The 26,641-nt window shown below is 49.0% G+C and overlaps 2 protein-coding genes across 3 annotated transcripts in view; one reads left to right on the forward strand and one right to left on the reverse strand.

Moving 5' to 3' along the window:
* The window catches only part of LOC117153750 (uncharacterized), a 257,976-nt gene that overhangs the window by 177,712 nt on the left and 53,623 nt on the right, over positions 1-26,641 (reverse strand). For both annotated transcript variants that reach the window (XR_004463667.2, XM_033328099.2), the window contains exon 3: positions 15,300-15,438. Coding sequence is in view for 1 of the 2 variants with exons in the window: in XM_033328099.2 (XP_033183990.2) it covers positions 15,300-15,438 (139 nt within the window). In the remaining variant the exon portion in view is untranslated. The remainder of the gene's footprint in view (positions 1-15,299; positions 15,439-26,641) is intronic.
* Positions 1-26,641, forward strand: part of LOC117158751 (EF-hand calcium-binding domain-containing protein 11) — a 122,403-nt gene that overhangs the window by 25,095 nt on the left and 70,667 nt on the right. The gene's annotated exons all lie outside the window — the stretch shown is intronic.

Here is a 26,641-nt window from a genome sequence, read left to right on the forward strand (position 1 = left end):
AAGGTTAGCCGTTGATTTCAAACGAACAGTCCTCGTTGAAAGTGTTTTCGATTCGCGTGCCAATGTTCCTTTGAAGACGAACGAGGGGTACGCTCGAGTGTTAGCCCAACCGCGTCGATTTGGCGTCACTTGGACGCGGTAACGCAATTTCATCGACCTATGGGCGGGTACTGACCCTCGCAAGCTTCACGAAAAGTCATGGTTTCGTTCCACCCTGTCCCTCGGTTTCGCTCGACCCTTCGAATAATAAACGGATTGTTAGCATTGATTAAAGCGCACTGCGGATGAGATGGTCCGTCCGTAGTTTCCGTTCAACGTTTCCGCGCTCCCTCTGCGGTCTGTCCCCGCGCGGATGAAGCCCGACCCGATTCCTCGGGAACACGTTGGTGTCAGAATGGTTTATGTCTTACGCATCCCCGGGAAATTGCTTCCGATTGCTTTCGACCGATCGAGGTCGAAGGTCGCCGTGGCCAGACCGCTCGTAAATCTTAATTAAGAACCGCTGCGACGCGACGTGGCGTCTGTTTACCGTCTCGGATATTGTCGGAAAGTGTCTGACAAAACGTGAAAACCGTCGGCGATCAACCGTCTCTGTGGAAGGGCGGAGACGGAAAATGAGAGTACCACTAGCTATATCCTAAAAGCTATCTATCAAGAAAGGCTTATTCGAAGATACGAAAACAAAAGAAGGGTGTTTACCTAGATGTAGCATCGTAGAAAAATGTAGGAGACGAGTTTCTTGCAGGAACAACAAAGTCTGTACTTTCTTGTTAGGAAAACAGTCGTAGCGATTCTTGATCGGTTAAAATATCACCGGGTTCCTCGGCATCTTTGCATCGACGTCCCCGCGTTTGCGGCCGGACCAAGGGAAAATAACGAGGTCGTCGGTTACTTCCCTTAACAACCTCGAGGCAGCGCCATGATTGTCGCGCGGCAAGATGCGTCGTCCACCTTTTCTTCCCTCTGTTCTCGTTTTCGTAAGAACCTGACGTAGCGATACAGCCTCCGCTGGCTTTCTAAAGACGGCTTTTCATTTAACCGCTTCGTATCGCGAGGCGCGTCCTTTTCGCGGCTTGACTCGAGAGCCTGACAGAGCGCTCGCCAACCAAAAGAACAGGCCTCCATCGCATATTATGTCGGCCTAACGCGCGTGACCTCCGCATAATGGAGGCCAAATGTCCTCCCTTTCTCGAGCTGTACGTTCGGACAACTCTTGTAACGAGCTGCCTCTCGCATCCCCGTCGGACTCTCGTTCTCGCGTAATGGAAACACGGTGCCTGCTGGATTTTAATTACGAGAAAGAAGCAACTGCTGGCGGTGAACCGCATCTTCCTAGGCTCGACTTCGAGATCATTGGTAAATATTAAAATTCTTCTAACAGGAGAAAGAAGAGTTTTTAATTCATTATCGTTGGTTCCGTTGGTATCCCGCAATGACTTCCCGCGCCGGAAGCATCATCCAGAGTGACAAGTGTCCGCGTCGCTTTTCACTGGCGACAATTAATTACCAGCAAATATCCCTAGCCATGCGATTCACGGATCCATCAGAGATCCATCAGGGACCCGGTGCCATGTCTCTCGTTAATGCGTGTAATTAACGAATCGCGATCGCTAATTACCCACACGACTACGAAGAATTTACAGGTGAATCGGGGTGCATCGGTACGTGGTGGAAGCTCGAATTTCTGGGTCCGCTAATTACGCTACTAATCTGATTAACCAAACACGTTTCTCCGTCTTCCGCTCTTTTGCCGGCAGCGAGAGTCTCCTTCTTCCCGCAGGACTCGAACCGACTGGCTCGCGTGTGTCTCGCGCTCTCACGTAAAAATGTCGTTAATGCGATCTACCCAGGTGGTCTCCACGGTTGCGAGTCGAAACCGTTTCGGACAAATTGCAGCGTGACACGCACGCCGGCTATCATCCTCGTCTACTTCTCGTGTCACGAGTCGCCAACTCGACGATCGTTTCCTTTGACGGAAAAACGTTCGACGAACAATGATCGTAATACGATCATAACGATAAATGATTAGATGATAATGGGAAGATTTCCAAGAATACACGAGATTAACGATAGTTAAACGATCTACCACGATATAATTGTTCCTTTAAGACACAAAAGATTCGACGGTTCTCTTGGAAGCAACCCTCAACGTGACCTAATGGTCTGCGAAACGAATGCGGAAAAGATCCGAACTGGGTCCATCGATCCCGCAATCATATACCCCACGATGCCACGCCTTCGATAGCGGTGATTTAATTTCGGAGACTCATCTTGCAGATTGGGGGAGCAGCAACTTTTCAATCAGCCGTCAAGTCCGCGGTCGCAAGGGGTGGACCACATGGCTGCAGACCACAAGTATCGTGGACGAAACACTATGAAATTCCGGTACACATACTGGGGTGGCCAACATTATCGGCCACAAGCATCTCGGCAGCGAAAACGGCTACACGATAAAACGTGCGATAACAAAATTGTTGAGAAAAGATATATACTGCGATCGACAGATCATTTCCATTTTGAATCGATCCTATTTAAAGGAATCCATGCGAACGTATTCGATATAATATTTACATTTTCATTTGGAACAACTGCAGCCGCAAACGTGCAACTATCCTGCCGGAAATAACAGAAATTGTTTTATTTCTCTGAACGCATAGTTTTATACGCGAGATTCGGCCGTCGAGCACGCGATAATCGTCGATACATACGTTGGCCGGCACGGCGTACTTTAAAAATAATTATTTTAATTGCGACTTGGCATCCAGACGCTCTGAAGATTTTTGAAACGGGCGTCCTCGATGTAGGAACAGCAGAGGGACCAGACAGAAGAGACAGCTGACGTGCTTGAAACGCCAGGCAACGACGGGTTGGCGAAGGGTAACCGGGAAAACGGTGAGATTCAAAGCCAGTTTAATCCGCGCGGCCGAGCCTGTGGAAATATTTTCTTAACGAGAATATTCAATTTTCACGATCGATTCGCCGGCGTTCTGGCCGCTGAAAATTATTCGCGCACCCTCGCCGCTTCGTCGCGACTCGATATCGGTTTCAGCCTCGATTTTCGACCGTAGCGTCGGCAGGGGTCGCGTCGTATAGGAAGACAGATGAGTCTCCGATGCACGATACAAAGCGATCGGAGGTAGACACGGAAACGAAGAGAAAATGCCGCGGATACGACATTACGTTAGACTTTAAGAAGGTTGTCTGTTTATCGCCAAGGTGAAAGAAAAGGGGTGGAGAGAAGGCGAACGAAGGCACGCGAAAAAAGAAGAAGGACACGCTGTCGGGCGAAATCACGGCGAATGAGACGGCCGACGAATTCCTACGGAATTCCTGAACATGGAAATCCGACGAGCACACGTCGATCCAACCACAATATATCGTGTGTCCGAGAGAAGGCCTCGCGCTGTCGGCCATTCCAAGAGTGACGGGAAAGTTTTGTCGATAGCGGCGCGCGTTCCCCCGAACCTATAACGAATTCCGATACGCCGGTCCGGCTTTAATATCCCGCCACACCACGGCCATTAACACTTTTATAATAACGCATTATATTATATAACATGCCGGGGCTCATTAATGCGCGGTGTTCAACGATTCGTTGCGCGGCCAGAAAAATTTCGTCATCCCGGCTCGATCAATGGACGTGCTTGCAACGATGAATACGCAATATGATACGCTAATCCTGGCATTCGGAATATTACTAACGCGCCGCATGTTCGTCATTAAATTACTTATTAATGCGTACCGTTTAATTTCGAACAAGCTGGCCGGCTTAATAAAAGCAAACTGGACGAAACTGTACACGCGCTGTGTTTCATTCGCACCCGAGAAAATTCTGCCGATCGAATTTTACGCGAATTACCAGCTACGATTATATCGCCTTGTTTCGTACGAAAATAACGACGGGAAAATTTCTGCGGCTGATCGACGATAACGACAACGACCATAGCGGCGACGACGATTATTTCACGTTCCCGGCAAATGGCATAAAAACATAGCCGCGTGGTGTGCAGCGTGGCTATGGGGTCCCCAGATTAACCAACCGAATAGAAATATGATTTATAAGAAGGAGAAGAAACGAGAGTTCTTGTAGCACGTCGGCGAAACGTCAAAGTTGGAGTTCGAAATCTGCGCTGCGCTCGCTTTTAATTTATTTATCGATAAATTTTATTTGCGCGCAATATTAACTAAATGAGAGTAGAAAAGATATTACGGACTGTTGGTATCGTACCGTTGACACATTTTGCCAAGTTTTCAGATGTCTCGATTAATCCGAACTACGTTTTCAGGTAGGCAACGCGATAAATCGTTCAGAAAATTCAATCGAATCGGGGCTGCGTGTTCGCGTATCGGTTTTTCTCCTTCGTTCTACCAGCACGAAACAGAGATGACAGGCTTTCGGGCACCCATGGGCACTCTCTCACCGATCAAATATTCCTCGCGTTGCCCTCTCGAGACGGCTAAAGTAAACTGTACAGCCGCGAGACCAATAAATTAAATGATAAATTTTTCGACAACGCAGACGACTCGCCGCGCGATCTTCTCCTCCTCTTTTCCTATCTTTCCCCGTGCTTTCTTTTCCACCGTCTGACGAGAAATAAAGTGGCCGTAAATCCCGTCTCTCTCCCTCGGCTCCGTTGGATCTCGCGTTACTTTCGTTTCACAAGCGTACGAGTATTTAGGCTATTGCCCGCTACTTACCAGGAATATCCGAGAATCGCGTATCTTTCCACCCCACTAATTTCGGGGTCGAAGAGAAATGACCGTGAAACGGCGAACGATACCGTGCTGAGATCGTTAAGTGCATCAGGAGGTTGTTATTTCTACCGGGAGAATGTTACATTGCAGTGGAAACGACCGGCCTCGAGTCAGATAAAGGTCAGAGGGACAACCTCCGGACAAATTTCTCATTTCCGAAGGAGATGCGGACCGTCGGTATTCCAGGCGCCACTAACTTTGTCGCGAGTTAATTAATAAGAGACGCTTGCTCTATAGGATTTCAACGATGTAGCAGATAAAGTTTCATCGCGTAAACTAAATCACGTCGCATCGCGTCGTTTACGCTTCAGAGGATAAGAATTCATGGTAGCAGGTGTCAAACGCTCAGCCAGGCCGGAAGAGGAGACAATATATGGAAAAAGCCACGTAACGCGTGTGCACCTGGGAAAACGTGTCGACGGCCAGCGAACCATGACGAATTCTCCGTTTTCGATCGGGTTTAGATTAAAACCATATATCGGAAACCGAGAAACAAACGATGTAACTTTTCGGTTCCATGGCATGCCGCTCGTCGATTTGATTTGTTCATCGGTGCGTGAAACCAGCGACTCTATATAACTCTCTCGATTTACTCGACGCATGGTCGCGCGCGGGATCTCGCGAATTTTTGCAAATTTCCCCGAAACAAAAACAAAAGAGTGGAAAGAGGGGGGAGAGGGTAGTTGGCGCGAGTGCACGGTTTCCCAAACGAATAGGACAGAAAGTAATTATTTTCGGTCCGAGGCGGGAGAAAGGAAAGCTCTCGCGCGCTATCCACCGAACGCATTTTCCCAATAAAACTATAAAATCCAACGGCCTTTAATTTTTTATACTATCCAGGTATTCCTACGCGCGCCGTAAAACCGAGTCCATTGTCTCTGGTTTGGTATTTCAACGATTTAAATGTCCGATACGTCCAGCAGGATGCCTGCGGACGTCCAAACGTCCATGGATTAATTTACACTCGGTTTTCGTGGAGGTCCGGAATTTGATGGAATTTTATAGGCCGCTCTCTATCGTCCCTCTAAATATTTCGATTATTTTTTCTCAAAAGGTCGCGCCGTCCACCCTCCATCAGCGGATTCACCATTTCCACTTTTCTTTTTATCGAACGTAGACGTCACGATATACAATATTTTTCTCGAATATGGCGAACGTGAACAGCTCAACGGCATTCTAATTTTTCCGCCGATTCTTACCACGTTGTTTAATCGTTATGAAACGTGGCGCCGATTCGAGGCCGCAGACTACGCGAACGAAATCACGGTTGGTCGCGACAAATGTACGAAGAATACAAAAACCAAAGAAGGTTCCTTCTTTCCGGTACATAACGATTCGTCCCGTTTGTCGGGGCCGGGCGGCGACATTCGTCGAATCCGATTAATCAAATCGAAAGATTCTTTCGTAGGGCGCGTTACGAAGCAATTAAAGCGCAGGATTAATTGCGACCGCACGCCGGGAAAAATAAGTCCATAAATTAACGACGCTCGACGTTCTGCTTCCTTGCTCCGTTCCCTCTCTCCCTCTCTCCCCCTCTCTCACTTTCTCTCTCTCTCTCTTTCTCTCATTCTCCACCCCTCACCACCTCTTGTCCCTGATTCACCACGTCGACATACTCGCCTCGCTTCCATCCCTTCGTCGAGCGCCGACGATCTTTTCTCTTGCCACGGATAACTTATTGCCCGGACTACGCACTATGCATTTCCGAAACGATTAAGCTGTTACCCAATTTTTTTTTATCCACTCCCTCGCTCCCTTCAACTGGCAGATTCTCGTCGAAAGACTTCTGAAAACTTTCGCCGTAGTTTTCAGCGTTTCGGGGACACAGGATGAACCAACGAATGGGCAAAGGGATCAAGGGGAGATAACAAATTCATCTTCATCCCCTTTCGCCGTGTAATTACAATCTGGTAACAATAATGCCGTTCGAATTGCCTGCAGAATTTCGCCAAAGTTATTTCTCGTTCGATCCTATCCCCGCTCGTATCTACGAGGCGATAGAAGGTAGGTAGATGGTAGAACGTTTTTATCGTCGATTTCACCGGTACACACCTGACCACGGCTGCCGCCGTTTACGTTTACGTAAGGTAGAACGCATAGCTCGGAAAATAGATACGTATCTACGGCGTGCTAGGCATCCGCTATGCAAATCGCCGACGTGAAAGTTAATCTTTCGCGATCCATTGCAACGTTCGTTCGACGGTAACCGTCTTCTTATCTTTTATTGCCATTTCCAACGTTACCCGGGCGCGAACGTACGATACCGAGGATATTTCGAGCGTGTACGAACGGCCAGCGTCCTCCTTCTTCCTCTTTGCTATCGTTTCCCAACAACAATTTCCACGAAGAAAAGGAGATCGTTCGTGCACGGTTCGGTACACCGAGGCCGCGAAATCCGAGTTTTCCGTTGCCCTCGGCCAGATTGTTTTCGTCGATCGAGCTATCCGCAGCTTTCGAACCGCGCCTCCTCTCTTTTGAAGCTAATTGCGCGAATGGTACGCTCCAAATTCGCACCATTTTCATCCAGTCCCGTCTATTCGGATCGAAGAACCGCGTAGAAAGACCGCGCCCTCGCTACGCGTGGCGACGAAACGAAACGACGCGGTTCGGTGGTTCGCTTTCCGCAGAGGGGTAGCTGCGAAAGGGGGCGAGAAAAATTCGAACGACGAAAAACGCTGACTACGAAATAACCGGCGTTGTTGAGGGACGACGTCGCTTTTTTTATGTGACACAAAGTAGCACTTTGCCAAATGACCCGAGTCTTTTTAGGGCGTTGCCGGCGCCGTCACCTTCGACATCCACGTCGCGGGAATCACGCCACGGCACGAGCGGAAGTTCGTTCGCTCGAGATCGCAGCAACCCCGTCCAACGGTTCCGTACGTCTGCACGCGTCCGTGTCGCAAAGAATAGGCGGCGGCCTTAATTCCCGCGGCTGAAGAAAAATCGATTGATTCGACGATCGAACAAGGCCGTTTCGATAGTTAGGAATAACGTTGAAGACAATCGCGTAAAATTGCAGATTGCCCGGAAAACGTCCTGGTTTTCGTCCGTAGCCGATTTCCCTCGTTTCAACCGGGAATAGAACGTTTGCTGCGCGAGAAGCGAGCAGGTACGCGACGATATATCTGGTTTATAAATATTAAACCGGGGGTGGTATCGTCCCGGTCCCCGAGAAGGTATCATAACCTTAAGACGTCAGACCGTGCATTGAAGGGGGATCAGAAGGATTTGCGGAAGGTATCCCTCGTTCCACGATATTACCCCTTATACTCGCCGACTTACACTCACGAGAACATATACACTGCGACAGTCTAACGTACACGCCAAGCGCTATCCATAAAATTATGACGCCACTGCATTTATGACTTCTGCCAGGCAGCCTATTCCTGCCTCGATTGATTCTTGGAACTGACTTATCGTGAATAGCCTTTTCTCCAACACGATCTTCAGAGAATCGTCGACCAAGTACGAGGATCGCGAGGGCGTTTAAAGTCGTCTAATAGCATTTGGAAAGGATTTATGTCTCTGGAAGACGTTTCACATAGATAAACGATAGCGTTAGGATACAATTTGTTTCACGATCGGAAAATCGAAAGGCATCCCTCCGCTGTTCATTTGCCCGGTTGCATATTCTTGGCAAACGACGAGGAAATTCTTTCGCTGAAATAGAGCAGAAAGGTCGGATTCAGCGCGATGAAGCGAGCTACGCGAAACGATGCTTCTATTAAGGAGAATCCGCGCGGCATTCGAGACACTCGACGCAGACTTCGCAAGTTTCATTTGCACCCTCGCGTTCTTCGACGTCGTGAAACACGCTGGGGCTTAAGTTGCTACCCGAAAACCGTGTACACGACTTCTCGTTATTAATTACTCGAAAACTCGCTGCTCCAGCCGTACACCCATCAAAACAACGCGCTGACATGGGTCTGGAACGCTCGAGCACGGATTTACGGGGGGCGGCGATCCGACTAAACGGATCCGGAGACCGGTCAATCATTTTTCAGACGGGCCAAGATAATTTTTCACTCGAGCGTCTTGAATTTTCCCTGGCAGTCTGATGAAAACCGAGAGAATTCCAGCCTTCCGGCGAGTTTTTCAGCGAGAATATCTAACGAGACACCACGCGACGATACGGCACGCTAGCGTGTCGTCGTCAAAGCGAGGCATTGTCACCGCCGTTTGAAAGGGGCGCTTGGAAACGCCGAGGGAAAAGAAGCGGAACGGTGTACTCCGCGTCTTTGGCCGCGGATATCGCACGGAAAACGCGGCTGTGAAACAATGCACGCTGAGGAACAGGGAACACGGCTTCGAAGAAGGAAGACACCGTGGAAAGAGGGAAAAGAAAAAAAGAGAAACATCGCTGGAAAAAGGTATGAGAATCCCCCGGCCAATTTACCATAAACTTAAAGGTTTATGGAGGGAAAGTAGCCGGATATTACCGGAAGGAGCGCGAGAAATGCGAACCGCGGTACCGAGAGCGCTACTGGATAAGAATATTAGGCGTAGAAGAAAAAAAAGAAATATCGGAAGAAAAAGGGAATCGCGTTCGGCGGGTGAAGAAGAGGGGCCAGGAAAAACAGAAGAAGGGACGAGGGGATTGAACAACGGAATTAAAACGCAGCCGCCTGTACTTTCTTCTCGGGCAAGAAAAACGTAAAACCTGCATACGCCGTCGCTGCCTCCAGGCCAGCTGCCCCTTGTCGAGAATTTATGAATGTTTTATTTAATTTGGGATTCGAACTCCGCGTTTTTCCGGCCAGCCACAGTTTTTCTTCGAGGAACACGCAACGTCGCGGCGAGGTATTGTCGGTAACCGGTCGCGTATTCGTCGCTAATTCGTAGCTACTGTCTAGGATGTTAATTAAAAGGAATTCTTTCGTTCTGTCGAACTTCCCTATTTTCTTTTCGTCCTTCGTATCGATAATTTTTTGATACCTCGTCCAAAGTATCCGGCAACACTCTTCTTCAGCCTTTCCAGGCTTTAGCTCCTGCATCGTGTCGTTAACGATTACGACGAAAGTTTCCGCTTACTCGCAAAGAATACGTCGCTGTTTTCTCTTTTCTCTATTCGAAGCAGTTTTCTCAATGCTGACGGGGCTGTCGCGTGTAACGAGTCGAACGATTAAGGAATTTTCCATGACGAATGACCGATCCGTCGCCAGGCGATCCTTCGCAGAAACGCTGGCGAGAAAAAGCGTAGAGGCGGCCGCGCCCGGTACGAACATGCAACCGCTTGATAATAAATGAGAATTTTTGGTCGGGCAGAGGGGTGGCGAATGGAGTGGAATGCGAGTGAATAGCGGGAGACGATGCGGACGAGCGTGGAGGACGTATAGGAGGAACGTCGAGGTGGTCGGAAGATATCGGAGGGGTTGAAAAATTAAACAAAAACAAAGGGTGCGCGCAATTACAATGAAGGAAATAAGCAGGCATTGATAACGCCACGAATCGAGAGTCCGAGCTAACCGACAATGGGATATCAGAATGGCTATTATACTCGGCGTAGACTCAATTATTTTAAGCCACTTTTGTGCCGCGCTAATGAAGCGAACAAAGCAGAATATTAAACCAGCCTCCTATCCTTCTTCCCTTATCTGTCCCCAACGAGTCTACGACGCTTTGCGTTCGCGAAATCTTCAACTTTGCGCTGCGAGGATCGATACGCGCCACTTCCGAGTACCATTTTCTACGCCAACGTACCTTAATCCCTTCGTAATCGTTCTTCCAAGGACGTTACACCGTTGGTGAAAACGGGTTTCTTATCAAAGCGGAACAACTTTGTAAAGAGAATGTATCATCGAGGCTGGCAAAGATACAAGGAAGCTAGGAAACTTGGAAGAAAGAAATGCGAGAAATATTCATCGACCTCGAAGGTTACGGAGCGACTTGCAACGAAAATAGCGAGAACACCGAGGCGCGATACTACTCAAGAAGTCATCGCACCCCGGTGTAATTTCTGCACGGGGTGACTCGGCGGATTCTTTCGACTCGGAAGAAACCAGTTTCTTCCGCACCATCGAAGCTCGGGGTTCTTCGATCTGGCCGCATGGAATCACCGCCCGGAGAAATATCGAAAAGGTGTTCCGTCGTAAAATTCACCGAGTATAGCGCGAGACTCGAAAGGGATGCCCGATAAAGGACAAGCGAGAGCGAGAAGGAGATACCGCGATGCAAATCGATTGCCACGCAACGGTATTTACTGCTTCGTCGGTTACTTGTCGGTAGCAAGACGTCTTGAAAACCCTCAGGAAAACCTTGTTAATTAGACGTCCAAAGTAAAGCGCGAGACGTAAGGCAACGACGGGACCGGGAAGAGAAATAGCAGAGACGTTCTCAATGTCGGAACCCCATAGACATGACTTTAATTCCGGGAAGAAGAGCGATGTCTTCCAAGTAAAATCCTCCTCTACCGCGTTCAAGAGGTTCTCTCTGCTCGTTTTCAATAGCACACATAATAGCATTATTCATCCGTAGGTCTTCGTTTTTAAATTGTCCACGATAAAATCGCGAACAATAGACGCGACCGGGCTTATAACGTTCTCGCGTGTATCTTACGTAGGTACAGCGTGTCGTAACTCCGTCTCCTATCGTCTTCGAAAGATATCGTGAGAAAATCGGGATACGCGTAGAACGCGTAGACACGCCGCTCGATTACCGAGCAAATAATTCACCGGTCGGACAAGACTTAATTATCTGCTTTTTCTCTTATTGCTCGTTGTCGTCGCACGAGCTCGATTTATGACCGTCCCGATAAAGTCAACGGCTGTACATTAACATTACGTAATACTTGTACTATCTCCTGTCGACTGGAAAACGGCCACGGCGAAAATAAAAGAGGGGCACTCCGAGCATTTTCTACGCTCGAACGGTTGAGTAATGGCGAAGGGCAGATCGGCACGGACGGTGGTGAGCGCTCGATGGCAATGCCGGGAAAAAAAGGGACGGAGGAAAGAGGATGTTGGAAAGGGGGTACAAATCGGCCGTGAAATCCAAGATTTAACCCCATCTTGCTGCGCGAAGGCGACGAAATCAAGCCCCTCTCGGCTCACTGATATGATAAACACCGAAAATGACAGCAGCCACCCCGCATCTTTCCCCCTTTTTCATCCCTCTTCGCTTCTCCATCGGTTTCTGCTCGTCTTCCCAGAGCTCTTCGAGTTAATCACGTCAGGCAGGCAGACCCTCTGATTAAAACGGTCCTCCATCCCTTCTTATTATTATTGTTATTAGAGGAACTGAGTGCAGGGCACTCGGGGAATCGCGTCAGAATAGACGGCTCCGTTGTGTATACGTGTGCCCTCATAGATACACGTGGACGAACGTAGACACGGAGGGAGCGACGTGCACGTTTGCTCCCTGTGCCTTCTCCTAATCGTGCGAATTTTCGAGATTATTAAATGGCTGACGGGACTACGAACGAATCTTGTTTCGTCCGTTCCTTAATTAACTTTCCTCGCCGCGCTATCAATCGCCCGAAATATATCGCGTTGAAACTTCGCACGACGACAACGCATGATTTGTGATTTATTTGTACGTTAACGCCCTCGTTCCCATCGCGCGCGCAATAATTCTAATCGCGGCGCAAATTGAAAGACGCAATCTTGTACGAATATTAATCTATCGGGTAAACTCTGTATAATCGAATTTGTCTCCTTGTAGCAACGTTTTTTCGGAAACGATGCCTATCGATCAGAGAAGAAAGTCACCGGGAATTCAGAACCGGTTGCAACGCGATAAATTATATACGCTATCTATCTCACCACGAAGTGGCAAATTATATACACGATATCTATCGTGTATAATTCGCACATATCGTGTCACGTTTTCATACCGATAAGTAAAGAGGCTGCGCTCGAAAATTATTTGGAACCGGAACCAGCAGAAACACACGGTAATCGAGCAATCATCAAGAGCGATTTTGTAGAAAGCGTCCACCAGCGATCGTTGCACGACCACGAATTGGACACTGTCCGCGGTAAAGTAGTAGCGTAGTTGACGAGAACAATTTTGGAGCAAGTGACCACCGGTGACCACTACGGCTGACCACGAAGTAGACGCTGAGTTGGCACCGAGCACTCGACCAAGTAACAGATCAAAGGACGGAGTAAATTAAGCTCGAAAGTTCATAAAAATCAAAGCCGTAAGTGCTATATAGATTAAAAAACTATTCCTGAAAAAAATGCCTTTTTACCCATTCTTCGATAGATCACGGTGATCGATGTTTAAACCTGCAGGCACCTGGTTGTCGACAGGTGTTCTACGATAGTTTTACATTTGATTTGAATATTTCTTAATAAACTGCATACTAACGAATCACTGCGTGCACTCGTGTCGCGCCATCAATCGGTGCCGCCAGTCGAAGCTTTAATTTAAGATCTGGTTTCATCGTGGAAGCTACCGAACAAATGGCGTCGTTGGATGCTAACGGAAGTAGACTACCGGCATGTACGCTTCAAAACTCGTGCTGTCGAGCAGCGCGGAAAGCTACAGCCGTTGCTGCGGAAGATCGAATTGCCGATCGAACGATGATCCGGTTTCACGGGGTAATCTATCCTCCGAGCGGCCGATTATGCTAATAAAGCTGGCAGCAATAAGTAACGTGGAACGATCGTAAATCCTGTCGGGACTGGTGAACACGCGCGCGTACACAAGTGTGACGACAGTAGCGTAACCGCGAGGCGGCCTCGTTCTGCTGCGTACGTGGATTGCCGCGTTTTAACCGATTTGACAAATACGCGTCTGGCGATCAGATACGATGGCAAACGGTAATGTGCGTTATTTCGTGCGTAGCTCGTCGCCTGTCGCCGCTCATCACCGCCTGGCACGTCGTCCGTTGAGACGTGTCATTTCCCGTGACTCGTAACTTTGTTCGTAACCCCGGGGTAGACGTTGCTTCGCGAACAGCCGCGATGCCGGGCTATTTCGTTGTCGAATTTATGCGCGATTTTTCTCTGTCTCTTTAATCGTATCGTCAGACCGACAGGCAGATCAACGAATAATTACACAGAGGTTCTGCGAGCTTTATCAGCTATCGGGATCGCCGACAGACGAAACAAAACGAATTTAAGACTAGCTTCGAACAAAGTTACGAACGCGAGTAGAGTATCCTGGAATAGGGCTGAACAGGGCTAAACGAATACGACTGATTACGCCACTGGCACGGTGCACGCAGGTGTGCGAGCTGGCAGGTCGAATTATCGACTCGGCCAAGCACAGGGAAACACGTCGAAGATGTTACGTAAGGTCGTGGCAAGGAGGAGTCCACGGTCGAACAAGGAAAAGAAGGTGGAGAACAAGAGAAAAGGGCGGGGAAGAAGGTCCGGAGCAGGAGCAGGAAAGAAAAGAAAATTACGACTTCGCGCTGGACCCCGGCGTTACGAAACGACTCGTCGTACCTGGCACAGCGATGATTGCTGGCTAGCATGGGCTAATAACGGCCGCGGACATAACGAAGGGTTATGTGGATCACGAGTTTGTTATTGGCTCGCTTAATGACTCGTCCACTCGTTCTACTTGTCTGCAGCCGAGTCTACCGCGTGAATGCCAATCTCCCGTGGACGCCGATATAGCAACACGACTCTGCAACGCAGTGCGTCCCGTCATCCGAATATATCGCGTACAAAGTGGAACGGGCGAAGCGGAATTTCAATAACCGTTTGCGAACCGGTCCGATGAAAATTCTAACGCGTCCGTAAATGGCCGATAGTTGCCTCGAAACGTAAATTTCCTATCGAATTTTCCACTTTCGATGCTTCCCTGGAGATCGAGTCGTGAAACGAGTTGCTCGATACGAAAGAACGTGGGTAGAAAATAACGAGAGAAGAACGCGTTACAAGGTGCACGCGATTATACGTCTTTGACAGCGAATCTTGAGCAAGTGTATGCGTATCTTAATCTTGGGGGCCAGTTCGAATGCCGAGTCGACCGGACTAGTCGGTGGACTTTAAATGAGAAGCATCGTTGCTCGCTCGACCGACTCTACCGACTCTGGACAAGTTTTATTCCCGCGATATTGCAAACGCCTACTACTCGTTATTTCTAACTACCTATCCGTGCGACCGTTTAAACGCTTTGAGGCACGTAAATTGCGTTGTAGAGATAGAGAATTTGCGGCGCGAGCCGACTGTCTGGATTAATAAACGAAACGTCGGTATAGACGCGCGACAGAGCAGGTCTCTCTTGGTTTCAGGAAATTTCAACGAAATTTGTGAAAGTTGCGAAAGAGACGGAAAAGGAAAAAAGAGCAAGACGAAAACGAAGGATAGGACTTGAAAAAAAAATCGAGTTTCCCTTGGGAGTACCGCTAGAGCTTCGCAGTTTAATTACTATACTCGTTCGGCAGTTTCCGCGGAGCGAAATTGTCGCAAAAACTTGTCGACGTTTCAGGTTTCTCGTGGACAAACTAATTTGTTGTCCGGTTGAAATTACAGCTGAACGCGTGTCTACCAGGGATAATGGATTTACTAGGACAGGAACGTGAGAACGTTAGATACCGGTATCATCGTCTAACGTGGCGTATAATTATTGCATTTATATTCACTCACCATCGATATTAGACGAGGATTGATCCACGCCTGCTGCATGTTATCGTCGAGATAGCGCTTTGCTATCCGGGCGATGTTTTCGTGGGGCTCTTTCCTTTGAGCTGGCACTGGAGCCGGGGCGTCGACGTTGGCATTGTTTCTGGAACAAACGCGAGAGAACGAACATGAGCATCGTCCAACGTTTCTGGGAACCGTGTTGGCCGCATAAGCGGGCCGTGGGCGTGATTACGCTCGATGACAGCGATCGGAACGTTTCTCAGACGAGACGGACCCACCGGCGAAGCAGCGGAGTACATTAACATAAATATTAGACAAGCTGGCACGTGAATCACGCTCGTAATTAAACCTATTATTAAACCGGTCTTAGCCGTGTAAAGAGACCCTCTATTACGTGGTACGATCGTTTTCCTCGAAAGCAAATATTTCACGACACCGTACAGTCTCGCGTCATCCAAGTTTCGCATCACCGAGCTGGGAATCACGTTCCAAAATGCAATTCTAACCCTTGCTTTGTCACGCTCGTCTCTCCTTCGAGTCGTCGCAAGTTTAACCAACTCCGTAGACGAGCATTCGGTTTTCCACAAACCACCAGGGTCTATCTCAAATATACGCCGTCTATTTCATCCACGTTACATTCTTTTCGAAACCCTTTAGCGCGTAGCTCGGGTCTCGTCGATCATTCCCCGCGATTACATGCACGCGATCGATATGGTCCGTTTACAATAGATGAACGCGACTGGTCGTATTAACGACATAAACGGGGCGCGTATTAACGAGAGGAACCGATCGATGCTTTGGAATCTCGGCGGTGACAAACTACGGGTTAGTGGGATTCTCTGGCCTATCTTGGCAAACACTATTATTTACTTCGATGAGTTATTAACGCGAACGACGTTTGACGGAGAACAGCAATCGGCGCGCGATACCGCGCTTGTGGGCCAGGAGGGCACGAAATTAACGGTCTCCTGCGCTCCGGCAATGCATCAAACCGAATCTATTGTGCGACCGCCACACCATCACCACCGTCACCGACCATCGTCGCTGCCAGATTGCACGTCGCGCCTATTGCACGCTGAAACAGTTCGCAATTAGGAGACCGACAACAATACGGATCGTGCCACCGCCAGATCATTACGTTCCGCATGGTTATCGTTCGCGATACCTTGATTGGCTTCATCCGGAATCTCGATCGACCGTGTCACCTATCTCTAATCCTCTAAGATTTTATACGCAATAAGTAACTACCATTTTCCAAGACTATATATCGCGAATAAAGAAACTTAAGTTTTCAACAAATAAACCAACATGATAAAAAAAAAACAAATTGAATTTGATTAACTCCTCTTCAAGGCAGAACAAGCATCGCGTCTCCTAATACGCTATTAGTAAGCTAGAAGCTTGACGACTTTTTTCCACGGTTTTTTTCTCTCGCTGAAAGGAATTACACGCACATGGAACCCATTACTCCGCCGGCTGGCTACGCGCGGTGTATCAAAATTTCCATCTGTTGTCCGTCCCGATGAATATTACGACGCACGATAGATCCTGCGTTGAGCACGTACAATGGTCAGGTATGAATAATCGTATACACGCGTATACGAATGTTACGAAAAGGGTATTCGCATTCAATACGGAATTTACCCGGCGTGCCCGCGCTTTACCGACGGCTTTATACGCTGGCAGGATATCGCGTAAGTGAATTACGAGAGTTTATCGTGACTCTGCGGTCCCGTGTCCGCCACCGTCGAGGCACAGCTGCCGCTCTAGGCCTTGCGTTAAATTACGCTCGAGATGCCTAGAAACCGACGAAATTATCGACCCTTCCACGGATCGACGCCCAACCGTCTTCGAGCCACCATATCGTCGACTATTCTACGAGAGTTAAACGCCAGTTTCCTGATATCAGAAACGTTTCTCGCCTTCGACCCTCCTCAAGCGTGCGAATTCCCCGGCCGATGGACCCTTTAACGAAACCTCGAAACGGGTATATAAATAACTGGCGACGGGGCTGACAATTCACGCGAAGCCCAGCTTTCCGCGACAGCAACTCGAACAACAACATCGTCGCGCTTTGATCGCGATGTTTCAGCAGGTTGTACACACCGTTCTCCGACAGCCCACGAACTCGTTCTTTGTCGTTCCCCAGCTTCTGCTTTTCGTGCTCAATGGCACTTGTGCTAATTATCTTCCTGTAAATGCACGCTACTTCCTGCGCGAGTGACTTTACCTATTCAAGATGTACCATAGCACGACAAGGGCTCGCTCTTCTCTGTTTCACCCTTTCAAGCGAGATCCGTGTGGGAGTTAATAGTACGATAAGAAAGAGTAGCCATATGCGAGCGAAGAAAGAGGGCCGCGGAAGGTGTACGCGACTGTGTGACAACAAACTCTGGTCGAGAATAGATCGTGCAACGGACCACCACTCTTTCGGATAATCTCTCGGGCTACACGGGTCTTCGCAGGGTTTACAAACCCACGACCAGCGGTAAATCTCGACCAATCGTACGTTTTCGTTGTCCACGGTTACCACAGGTGTGTCCTACTACGTGTCAGACGGCGGACTTTCTCACGGAAATTCACGCGTTTCTGGACGAAAAATTTCGTCTCGTTTTCGAGACGCCCGCTCGAAATAACAAACCATCGAGCGGAAGAGGCTTTCTAGCCGAGAAAACCAGGCGAAAGCTAGCATCGATAAAAGTCGAGCACACCGGCTATCGTTTTATTTCCGGCCAGGAAGAATAATGATAAAAAGGGAGCCTCGGCAAATTTCGGCCTTGGCCATAATTCATCCTGTCGGAGAGCGCAGTAGAATCGGGAGCCCGCGAGGATTCTCCTGCCAGATTTTACGATCTTCTGCACGATAAACTCGATAGTTTAACGGATACTCTCGTTCACTACCTGTCCGCGTAACGTCGTTAAGGCAACAGGCAGCCACTAACACAGCAGGTGAGTGCAGCGCCGTGCACGGCTTTACGGCGATTTCGATACCCGAGAAATCAATAAACGCTGATCGATGTTTCGGAAAGAATCGAAGAATAACGATCCCGTGTTTCGGTAAAACAACCGCTTTTTGGTCAGAGTCGTTTACCGTTTCACCATCGATTTACAATCTCCGTATGAAGCATCGTGTCAAAAAACATTCGCAACCGATGAATACGCGACGCGCGTTTTTGGGACTTTTCTCGAAGAACATCGAAAATCGAGGAGCATAAATAATCTTCTTAGCAAGGAGCGAGTCGATTTTCATGGCCGATAAAACGCCGACTTCCATTAAAACGGCCCTGGTGCGAAACGCAAATCCGTGTATTTAGTGGGAATAAAATCGGCCGCTCTCCGATCCTCCGATTCAGACTTCAGAAACGTATACAGTTAACCGGTTGTTTCCAAAGGAGGCGACGAGCATCGGAGTCGAGAGTTACGTTTATAACGTACGATCGGCTCGCCTGCTAATGGCCCCGTAGACGAACGTTCACGGTGAAAAGTCTATTTCCCTTCGGCCGAGTCGCGAGCCACGCGCAATCTCCGCGTCACGCTAACGCGCGGCTACCGTGCAAGCTTCATTACTATTCCGAACCCGATATCGCGTGTTCTTTACGAGAAAATTATACTAGAACCGATTCGTTTCATTACCAAGTTTCATCTGTACGTGCGCTAACTCGATACAGCCGATCGTCGCGTCCGATCGAACGTTGTTACTTAGAGACGACGTCCAACTGGTAGAAAAAATACGTTAGCAACTGAAACGCCAATTCTGCTTACCGACTTCTTCCCTTGGTCGAAGGTATCCGCAAAATCTCGAGAGAGTTCGCTCTGCGTTTACGAGGAATCAGAAAGGCAGAGAACAGAGAACGAATTCCACGATAACCGTTCGATATAGGTATGCGTGTACGAACATGGCAGCGTGCGTGCATGCGTGCGTGCATGCGTGCGTGTTATCGTGGCGTCTCCCCGCCGATGCGTTTCACGGCCGACTAGCAGCCAAGCACCGCAGGTTTTCGTGATAATTCGAGCCCATGGAGGCAAATGCTTCGAGACAAGTACCCGACATGTGCGATATGTAAATCGGCGAGGCCCATTCGGCGCAACAACGTTTCTAGCCTCGTCTATCGGGAAACCAGCTTCTCGCTAGTAGCTTCAGCCCGCTCGCGGTGAGCGTATTAATCGGGCCTGCCGGCGCATTCGCGTAAACGATCCGGTGATTACGCGAGGCACCGCGCGTTAGTACGCGCCGCGTAATGCTTTGTAATGCGCGGTTTCGAGCCGCGAGATCCGCATCGAAGAACCCTCTCGGTCGTGAGTGGAGCGCGCCACGGAAGTCGGTTCAAACGATATCGTGCACGAACGCGAGGCTGATCCTTGAGATCTCGCGACTCCGCCTCGGAGCTCGTTCGCACGTTCCCGATGTCGGCTATTACCGGCTAACGAGACGACTTTCATCCATCGGGTTAGGTTCGACTTCCGCGGAGCGTCTCGACCGTTCCGTTCCTACTTCCTCGCAGCAGTTTCGAAAAATTTCTCCGACCCCGCGTGTATCCATGTAACAAACTCAATTTGCCGCGGAAACTCGAGCGTTACTCGACAGACTGTTTGAGCAATTGAAATTCAATCGACGCGTCGAGTTTTCTCAAGTTCTACGAAAAGGATCTCGTTGAGCGACGCGCCGCTGGATTCGTTGGTATTCCAACTCGAAGGTTTCGATACTGCTTCCTAGAAAAACTAGCAATTCGCAAGCTATTTGGTCGAACCGACGTTCTCTGTACGTTCTAATTCTTCCGGGATAACGGAGTATCGATATTCTCTGCGCTGTTATACACTTGCAACGTGAGTCTGGACACGATCACGCTACCTTCGCGAGTCGTGAAGGGAGAAAAGAGGTCGGATCCGGACGCTGTCGATCGAATATCTAAACGATATCGTCTCGAGCGATTGGTCGTGCGCGGGTTCCTCATAGCCGTCGGACAATCGTTGGCATTGAACCCAGGTAAAGTCCAGAACAAAATCGTTAAGCGATAACATCCGAGTGGTCTCGCGGTGCGTGGTCGTCGGTACCTTTGTGAGATAAGACGGGTCGTAAATCCGTTAAGAGTCGCGATATCGATCTGCCATTGGACTAACCGTGCTCGCCTATACGATACAATCGGGTCCAGTCGTCAAACATATATCCTTCTCTTTGCCTCCCCGTCCTTCTGTCTCGTATCAGTGGCGTATTCATCGCACGAACCAGTAAGAACCGACGTAAGTCACGATAGAAATAACTCGGCATTGATATCCCTCCGAGTCGAACACGCTAACATTTCGCGTATACGAGGGACCAGGGTATCCTGTCGTTCGATGAACAACGGAATATCCAATCCTTGATATCGCAGCAATAGTGTTACGGTATTTGTTGCCCTCGTGTACACGATACATCGTCGACTCGCATAATTTCGCATCGAGGAAACGCCATCTTCTTCCTGGGTCTTTTCTCTTCGCGAGACACGTCGCGTCGACGCGATTGCCGAGAGGTACGCGGTGGTTACGCGGCTAGGAGGTAAAGACCGTCAGGTAAAGACTCCGTGAAAACTAAACGAAGGGTGGAGAGGAAGGTAAGCGCGGCGAATGATAAATAGACTATCAGATCGTATCGGCACGCCAGCAGCCCCCGGGCTTATGCAGCGACGTCTCTTCTTTCTTAACCCGACTTTCTCCGCCCTTTCCACTCTTCCGTCCTTATTCTTCGCTCGCTCTATCGTTTCCCTTCTCTTCTTTTTCTTCCTTTTCCATCCGTCTGCCACACGTCGCGCACTCCCGTATCGGAGAAATATCTGTAATATCCGAGTATCGTGCTCTCGCGCCTGTAAGTAGGTACTCGAGCCACTGTGGTTGGTAGCACCGTTGCCCATCGATGATAACGATAATCGTCCAGGATACCCCATTCTCTTTTTATCTCGTCCCGCCATTCCCTACTGCGTTATATTTCTCTTCCGCCTGCAGTCTCATCACTGGCTTCGTTGAAATTTTTTTTACCAAACGGCCAAGACATTTTTCCCGTAAACGGTTTCCAGCAACACCCACCCTTTTCCCTGCATCCCTTCCAAGCTCGTTGTTCTCCATATTTCTGTCCGAACAGGGATGATCTCGTGCGAAGGATTTTACCGGCCACGGGCAGTAAAACTCGACAACGAGTCCGACGTCTATCCCCGATCGAAGAGAACCTTCTGCCCCGAGAACCGTGTGCTCCGTTAAGTCGAAAAGCAAGTAGCGCGAGAAAACCGAAGACGCGCTGGAAAACGCGATCCGCCGGTCCGCTGCGGACCAACTTGAAACCGGATGCAAGCGGCTCGGTCGCGCCATAGCGCGATAATAAAACGGAAACTGCTTCGTTTTATCACGGTGTCCTCCTTTCGATCCGCAATGCGCCGCGCTCGAACCGGGCCGAGCGCGAGAAAAAAGGAATCGATCGGAGCGGGCACAAAAGAACCATTGAATTTATTCGTTCGAATTGATTCTCCTGGTTCGACCACAGTAGCGGAGAAAAAAGGTGCGAGACCGAACGGAGACGAGACGAAGAAACCGTTTCTTTTATTCCGCGTATCGTTAGGACTTACGTGGCCGTCCGAGAGTTCGCGAAACGAGATTTAGCTGGTTCCAGCGGTGATTTGTGGCCCATTGTTCTCCCCCGAGCCGGTAGCCGAAGCAACGACTGGCCCGTGGGAGGGCCAACCGAGGGACCCTAGTAAAAACTCTGCTATCGAACTAATGGTCATTGATTTAACCTGCTGCCGGCTTCGAAACGCGTTCACCAGGCAGCCGACCGCAATAGTTTTTACAGCTACCAGCGCGTTTTCCATCCACACCACGTAAGACAATCCCGGTGCACTTGTTAGAGCGTTAGCAAAATGTGTCCCCGTTTGTTGCGAACAGCTGTTAAATCACTGCGGGCTTAGGCTGAAGAACAAGTTGTTTTAGCAGGTGGAACGCGCTACCGATGAATCGAGCCGAGTCGGTCGAGTTATCGACGAATGCTCTCCAAGCCGATGTCCCGACGAGCATCGTCGTCTGCTGCCATTGTCGTTTTAACTGTAATTAAAGTCCGTTCGGTTCCAATCTCTGGCCAGGAGAATTTTTTTTCTCCGGCAGTCTCTCCATCTTCTTTCGGGGCGGCCTTAAAGACGGCAGAGGACATAATAAAACGATTAACTCGATTCCTGCGAAGTCGGGCGAACACAATGGAGCAGTTAAGGCAACTGTTCTCCGTTCCGCATTATTTATTCCATTAGCGGAGGACACCGGGCAGCGATCCCTTTTTCTTTTATCTGCATATTGTCCGTGAGTCTAGGGCTCTACTTGCCCTTTACAATTGCCGCGACATGTTTGTTGAAACGTTAGATCGTCCTAGCAAGATAACTCCTTTCTTCTGCTGGCAGGTGGATTACGTGAAATCTACTCTGCGTTGTTCGGCGTAAAGAGAGCCCAAGAGCTCTCTCTTTCCCCGGAGTGTCCACCTGGGTCCTCGGATAGCATCCTTTGACATTTTATCTGAACAAGCTGAGGGAGAGGAAGGGCTCGTGGAGCTGGCGTTAATTAAGGCGCGGCCGTTAATTGACGGACAAATCCAGTCGGGAGCCATCGGGATAAATATAGACGTTCGATCGAGACGCGGATCGCATTGTTCGGCGACTTGTCGGCTGTCGAACAACCGCTAACCGTGGAGAAAGATAATCAATCCCCGTGGCTATTGCACCAGCTCGCGTTGTATCTGCCATCCTATCGACGTGAAAATTAAATTAATCCTTGGCGCGCCGCTGACCTGTATCGCAATCCAGCTAGTCCAACCTTTCTCTTCCACTCTTCTTCCTGTGAAACCGAGGACGGAACGATCTCCGTAAAAGAGCAAGTAATAGCACCGTGATACGTGTAACGTTGAACGCAACTTTTGCTGCCGTGTAATCTCTCCATCTAAATTATTAGATTATCCTTTGATTCATTTATCATGGCTCGAGCCACTTTATACGTCTCTCGCATACGTCTCCCTCCACGCGTCTCTCTCCCACGCCCGTTTCCATTCCGTATATTCAACGTGTACACGCGTAGCATAGCGGCACGGAGGCATGCATCTCTTCTTACGAACCCGGGCATACTTTACGTTAAGTATGTGCTCAGACAATATATATACATCGACGCTTATTTTGCTCAATCTCCTCGAGACAGCGTGCCGTACATTCCAGAAGATACCTATCAGGATTTCCATCCATACGTATCTTGTAAAAGTGGCTTCCCTTTCGCCTAAGCCCGCAGCGCAGGATTTCGAGCCCCTAGCAGCGAACCAGAAGAGGCGCCACCCTAGGCGTCATATTATGATAATATACTTATATTCATATGCAATAGGCTTTTCTTGGGAGGAGAGCGGAAGGCGAGGGCAACGAACGCGGCCTACGAGCCATAATGTAATTCGATCGACACTTTAGCCTCGAGATGATGGAACGATGGATCGAAATTGACGGCAAATGCCTGAGTAACAGTGGTTAAGAGCTAGACAAAGAGAGACAGCGACAGATCGTAGACGCGCGGCAGACGTTAGATTCCGTCGTTGCAGTTGAGGCATTCGTCGATTAATTCGTTGGCAATTTGGTTCGTCGGGATCCACTTTAAAGATACCGTTTTCCTCTAACGCCATTGTGTAGCGAGTTGAAACAAATCGAGAAACACCTACCAGTTAGATCACGGAGAAAAAGTTTCGTGGAAAGCCGTGGAATTACGGTTCCCAAACTGTATTTCCAAATATTCTTACAGGGTCGTTGAAATAAGTCAGGGGATAATACGGAGTTAACGAGCCTTCGATCCTCCTCCCATTCCAGACAAACTTCGACACGTGACGAGACTTCTGACGTATCATGCAGTCGATATTCTAATAATCCAAGCCCTTACAAAGCCACGCGATAACGATTCACCTTAACAACACGGCCACGATAAATTCTACGTTTCAACGTAGTCTCTTATTCCATTTCCCTTCTCCCTAAAGAACCTTTTTCTCTCCTTTACCCTCCTCGCTCGCTCCTTTTATCGTCCTCTCTTCTACCGATCTATTCATTTTCGTTTCTCCTTGTTTATTATACTCTCGCTCCTCGTTCTCTGATTTTTTATACCAACTATCCCTTTCCCTGTTTTTAAAAGGGTAAACCGTTAAATAATCTTCGGAGGATCTCAAAAGAGATAGATTCTTCGTCTATCACTTCGAAATGATTCCTTTTTTGTGCTTACGTAACGCTTCATAAGCAGCAAGAAGGAACGATATGATTCTGTTCTTCCTCGCGTGGAATGTTTCGGAAGATATCGGGTTCTGACCCTTTGTCCGTCTGGATCAGGGAATCTCGCTGCTAGAAAATGGTTTCCTCTTAAGGGGCGGTCGAGCCACTGACCGGGAAGACGTTAACGCTCGCCGACAACTACTTTTCTCATCGTTTTCCTGCCCGTTACCCAGGATTCTCGTTCGCGGGCCTGCAGTTCCGTGCTCGAAAGGAAAAAGGATTTCGATAGAGGTTCGAAACGATCCCAAGACGGATCTTTTGGTATTACTTCCCTCTTATTTGCCTCGAGTTTTCAGCGTATCATCGAGTTGATAAAAACATGGATATTTTAAGAGATAAGGATACGCCGTTCGTCTTCTCCAAAGACGGCAAATTCAAGGATACTTTCGTTGAAATGGTAATATAGTTGCGAGATGAATAAAAGGAGACGCACAAAGTAGCGATAAACGTACGTGTAATAGAGAGACGGTTGTGTACGAATGTTTAGCAACCACCCTAAACGGGTAAGCGCGCAAGTATACGCACATCTCGCCCTCTCATACTCCGAGGATCCCATAAGTGCGTTGTCTTGTCGCGCAATAGCGTCTTAGGCACGACATTTCATTACGTCGTTCGGACGAATTCACCCTCTTAGCCGGAACTACTAGCGTCCATAAAGCCGGATGACGATCGTAACAAGTCCCTGGAAACTTTTATGCAACCGAGTGGAACGCATTCGTCGATGAAACGTTTAGTACTTCGCGAACAGAGTTCGTCCAGAGAACGATCCATACGAGGTATATTACAAACGACGAGATAAAGAGCAAAGATACCACGTAAGAATCGTCTGACAGCCGTTTTTGAAACGTGGCGACGAATAAATCCCACCGAGTAATGTCACACGATCGCGACGAAACAACGAGCACCGTAGATCCGGAGATCGTGATCGCGCGAATCACGGAACACAGGACAAAGCTGTCGTTCATTCGTATTCATCGACCGCTTACGAAATGCAATCGCCCACGAAAGGATACAAAGGGACGTTCTTCTCGTCATCTGTCACGAACAAATTAATTCCGTGACACGCTACCAAAGATAGCTGCTTACGTTAACTTGGAACGACCGTCCCTCGGACCACTTACGGCCATCTTTCGTTCCTCGAAAAATAATTCTTAAAACGCTAAACAAACGCACCTAAACAAAGCGACGCTGATTGAACACAGCGATCGCGCACATGCCACACGCTACAAGCGTCCATTTAAACAATCGGATTACGCGTTTCTTCGGGTATAATTAATACCAGGCCGAGCCTCCCGGCGAGAATATGGGCGCAAGAATAGGAATATGCTTTATGAGGGAGTTTATGAAAATGTTCACCGCAGGAGGCGAGGAAACCAGAGGCAAAAGCACCGGCACTGGGACCCCGAGGGCGGCCGTTGTCGTATCCTCCTCTGTTCCTTTCTCGCAGGTGACGCAGCCACCACCGCACCCTCGGGAGCCCGCGTATGTCGCAGCCAGATATTACCGCATAATTTTAGGATATTTCACTCGGGCGTCGGATTTCGGCCGGCCGACGCGCGCCAATGGCTTTACGCGCGATCGTTACACGGCCGCGGAAGGACAAAGAAAACGGCGCGACTTTCCCGGAGATTCCAAACCGCAAACCTCAAATCGTGCAAGAAACGTGCATCTGGAAGCGCGTTCGCCAATAGCTTACGACGAAACACCCTGCAGCGGGCAAGACGCTTGGAACGCCCATAAAAGAAGTATCCAGGCGTGAAGGACGTATAACGAACGTCGATTATCGAATATCGAGCGGACAAATCGAAATTGCACCGAGCGTATAGGATTCCCGCGATTCTATACCGCTGCTCCGCGGGATACCGCTTCCAGGACAATGCCGCGGAATGTGGCCGCGCGACACCTCCCTGTCGTAAATGGCGCCCAGCGATGTGGATCTAAAAACGAGCGTTATTTCTCGCAGCGGCTTATACATCCATTGTACGATGACAAATCGGACATCAACCGGTCACGAGCCGTTTATCCATCAACATCAGTCCAAAGCTCGGCACCAGA

The sequence above is a fragment of the Bombus vancouverensis genome, chromosome 8 (genome assembly GCF_051014615.1).
Source record: "Bombus vancouverensis nearcticus chromosome 8, iyBomVanc1_principal, whole genome shotgun sequence".
Classification (NCBI taxonomy): Eukaryota; Metazoa; Arthropoda; class Insecta; order Hymenoptera; family Apidae; genus Bombus; species Bombus vancouverensis.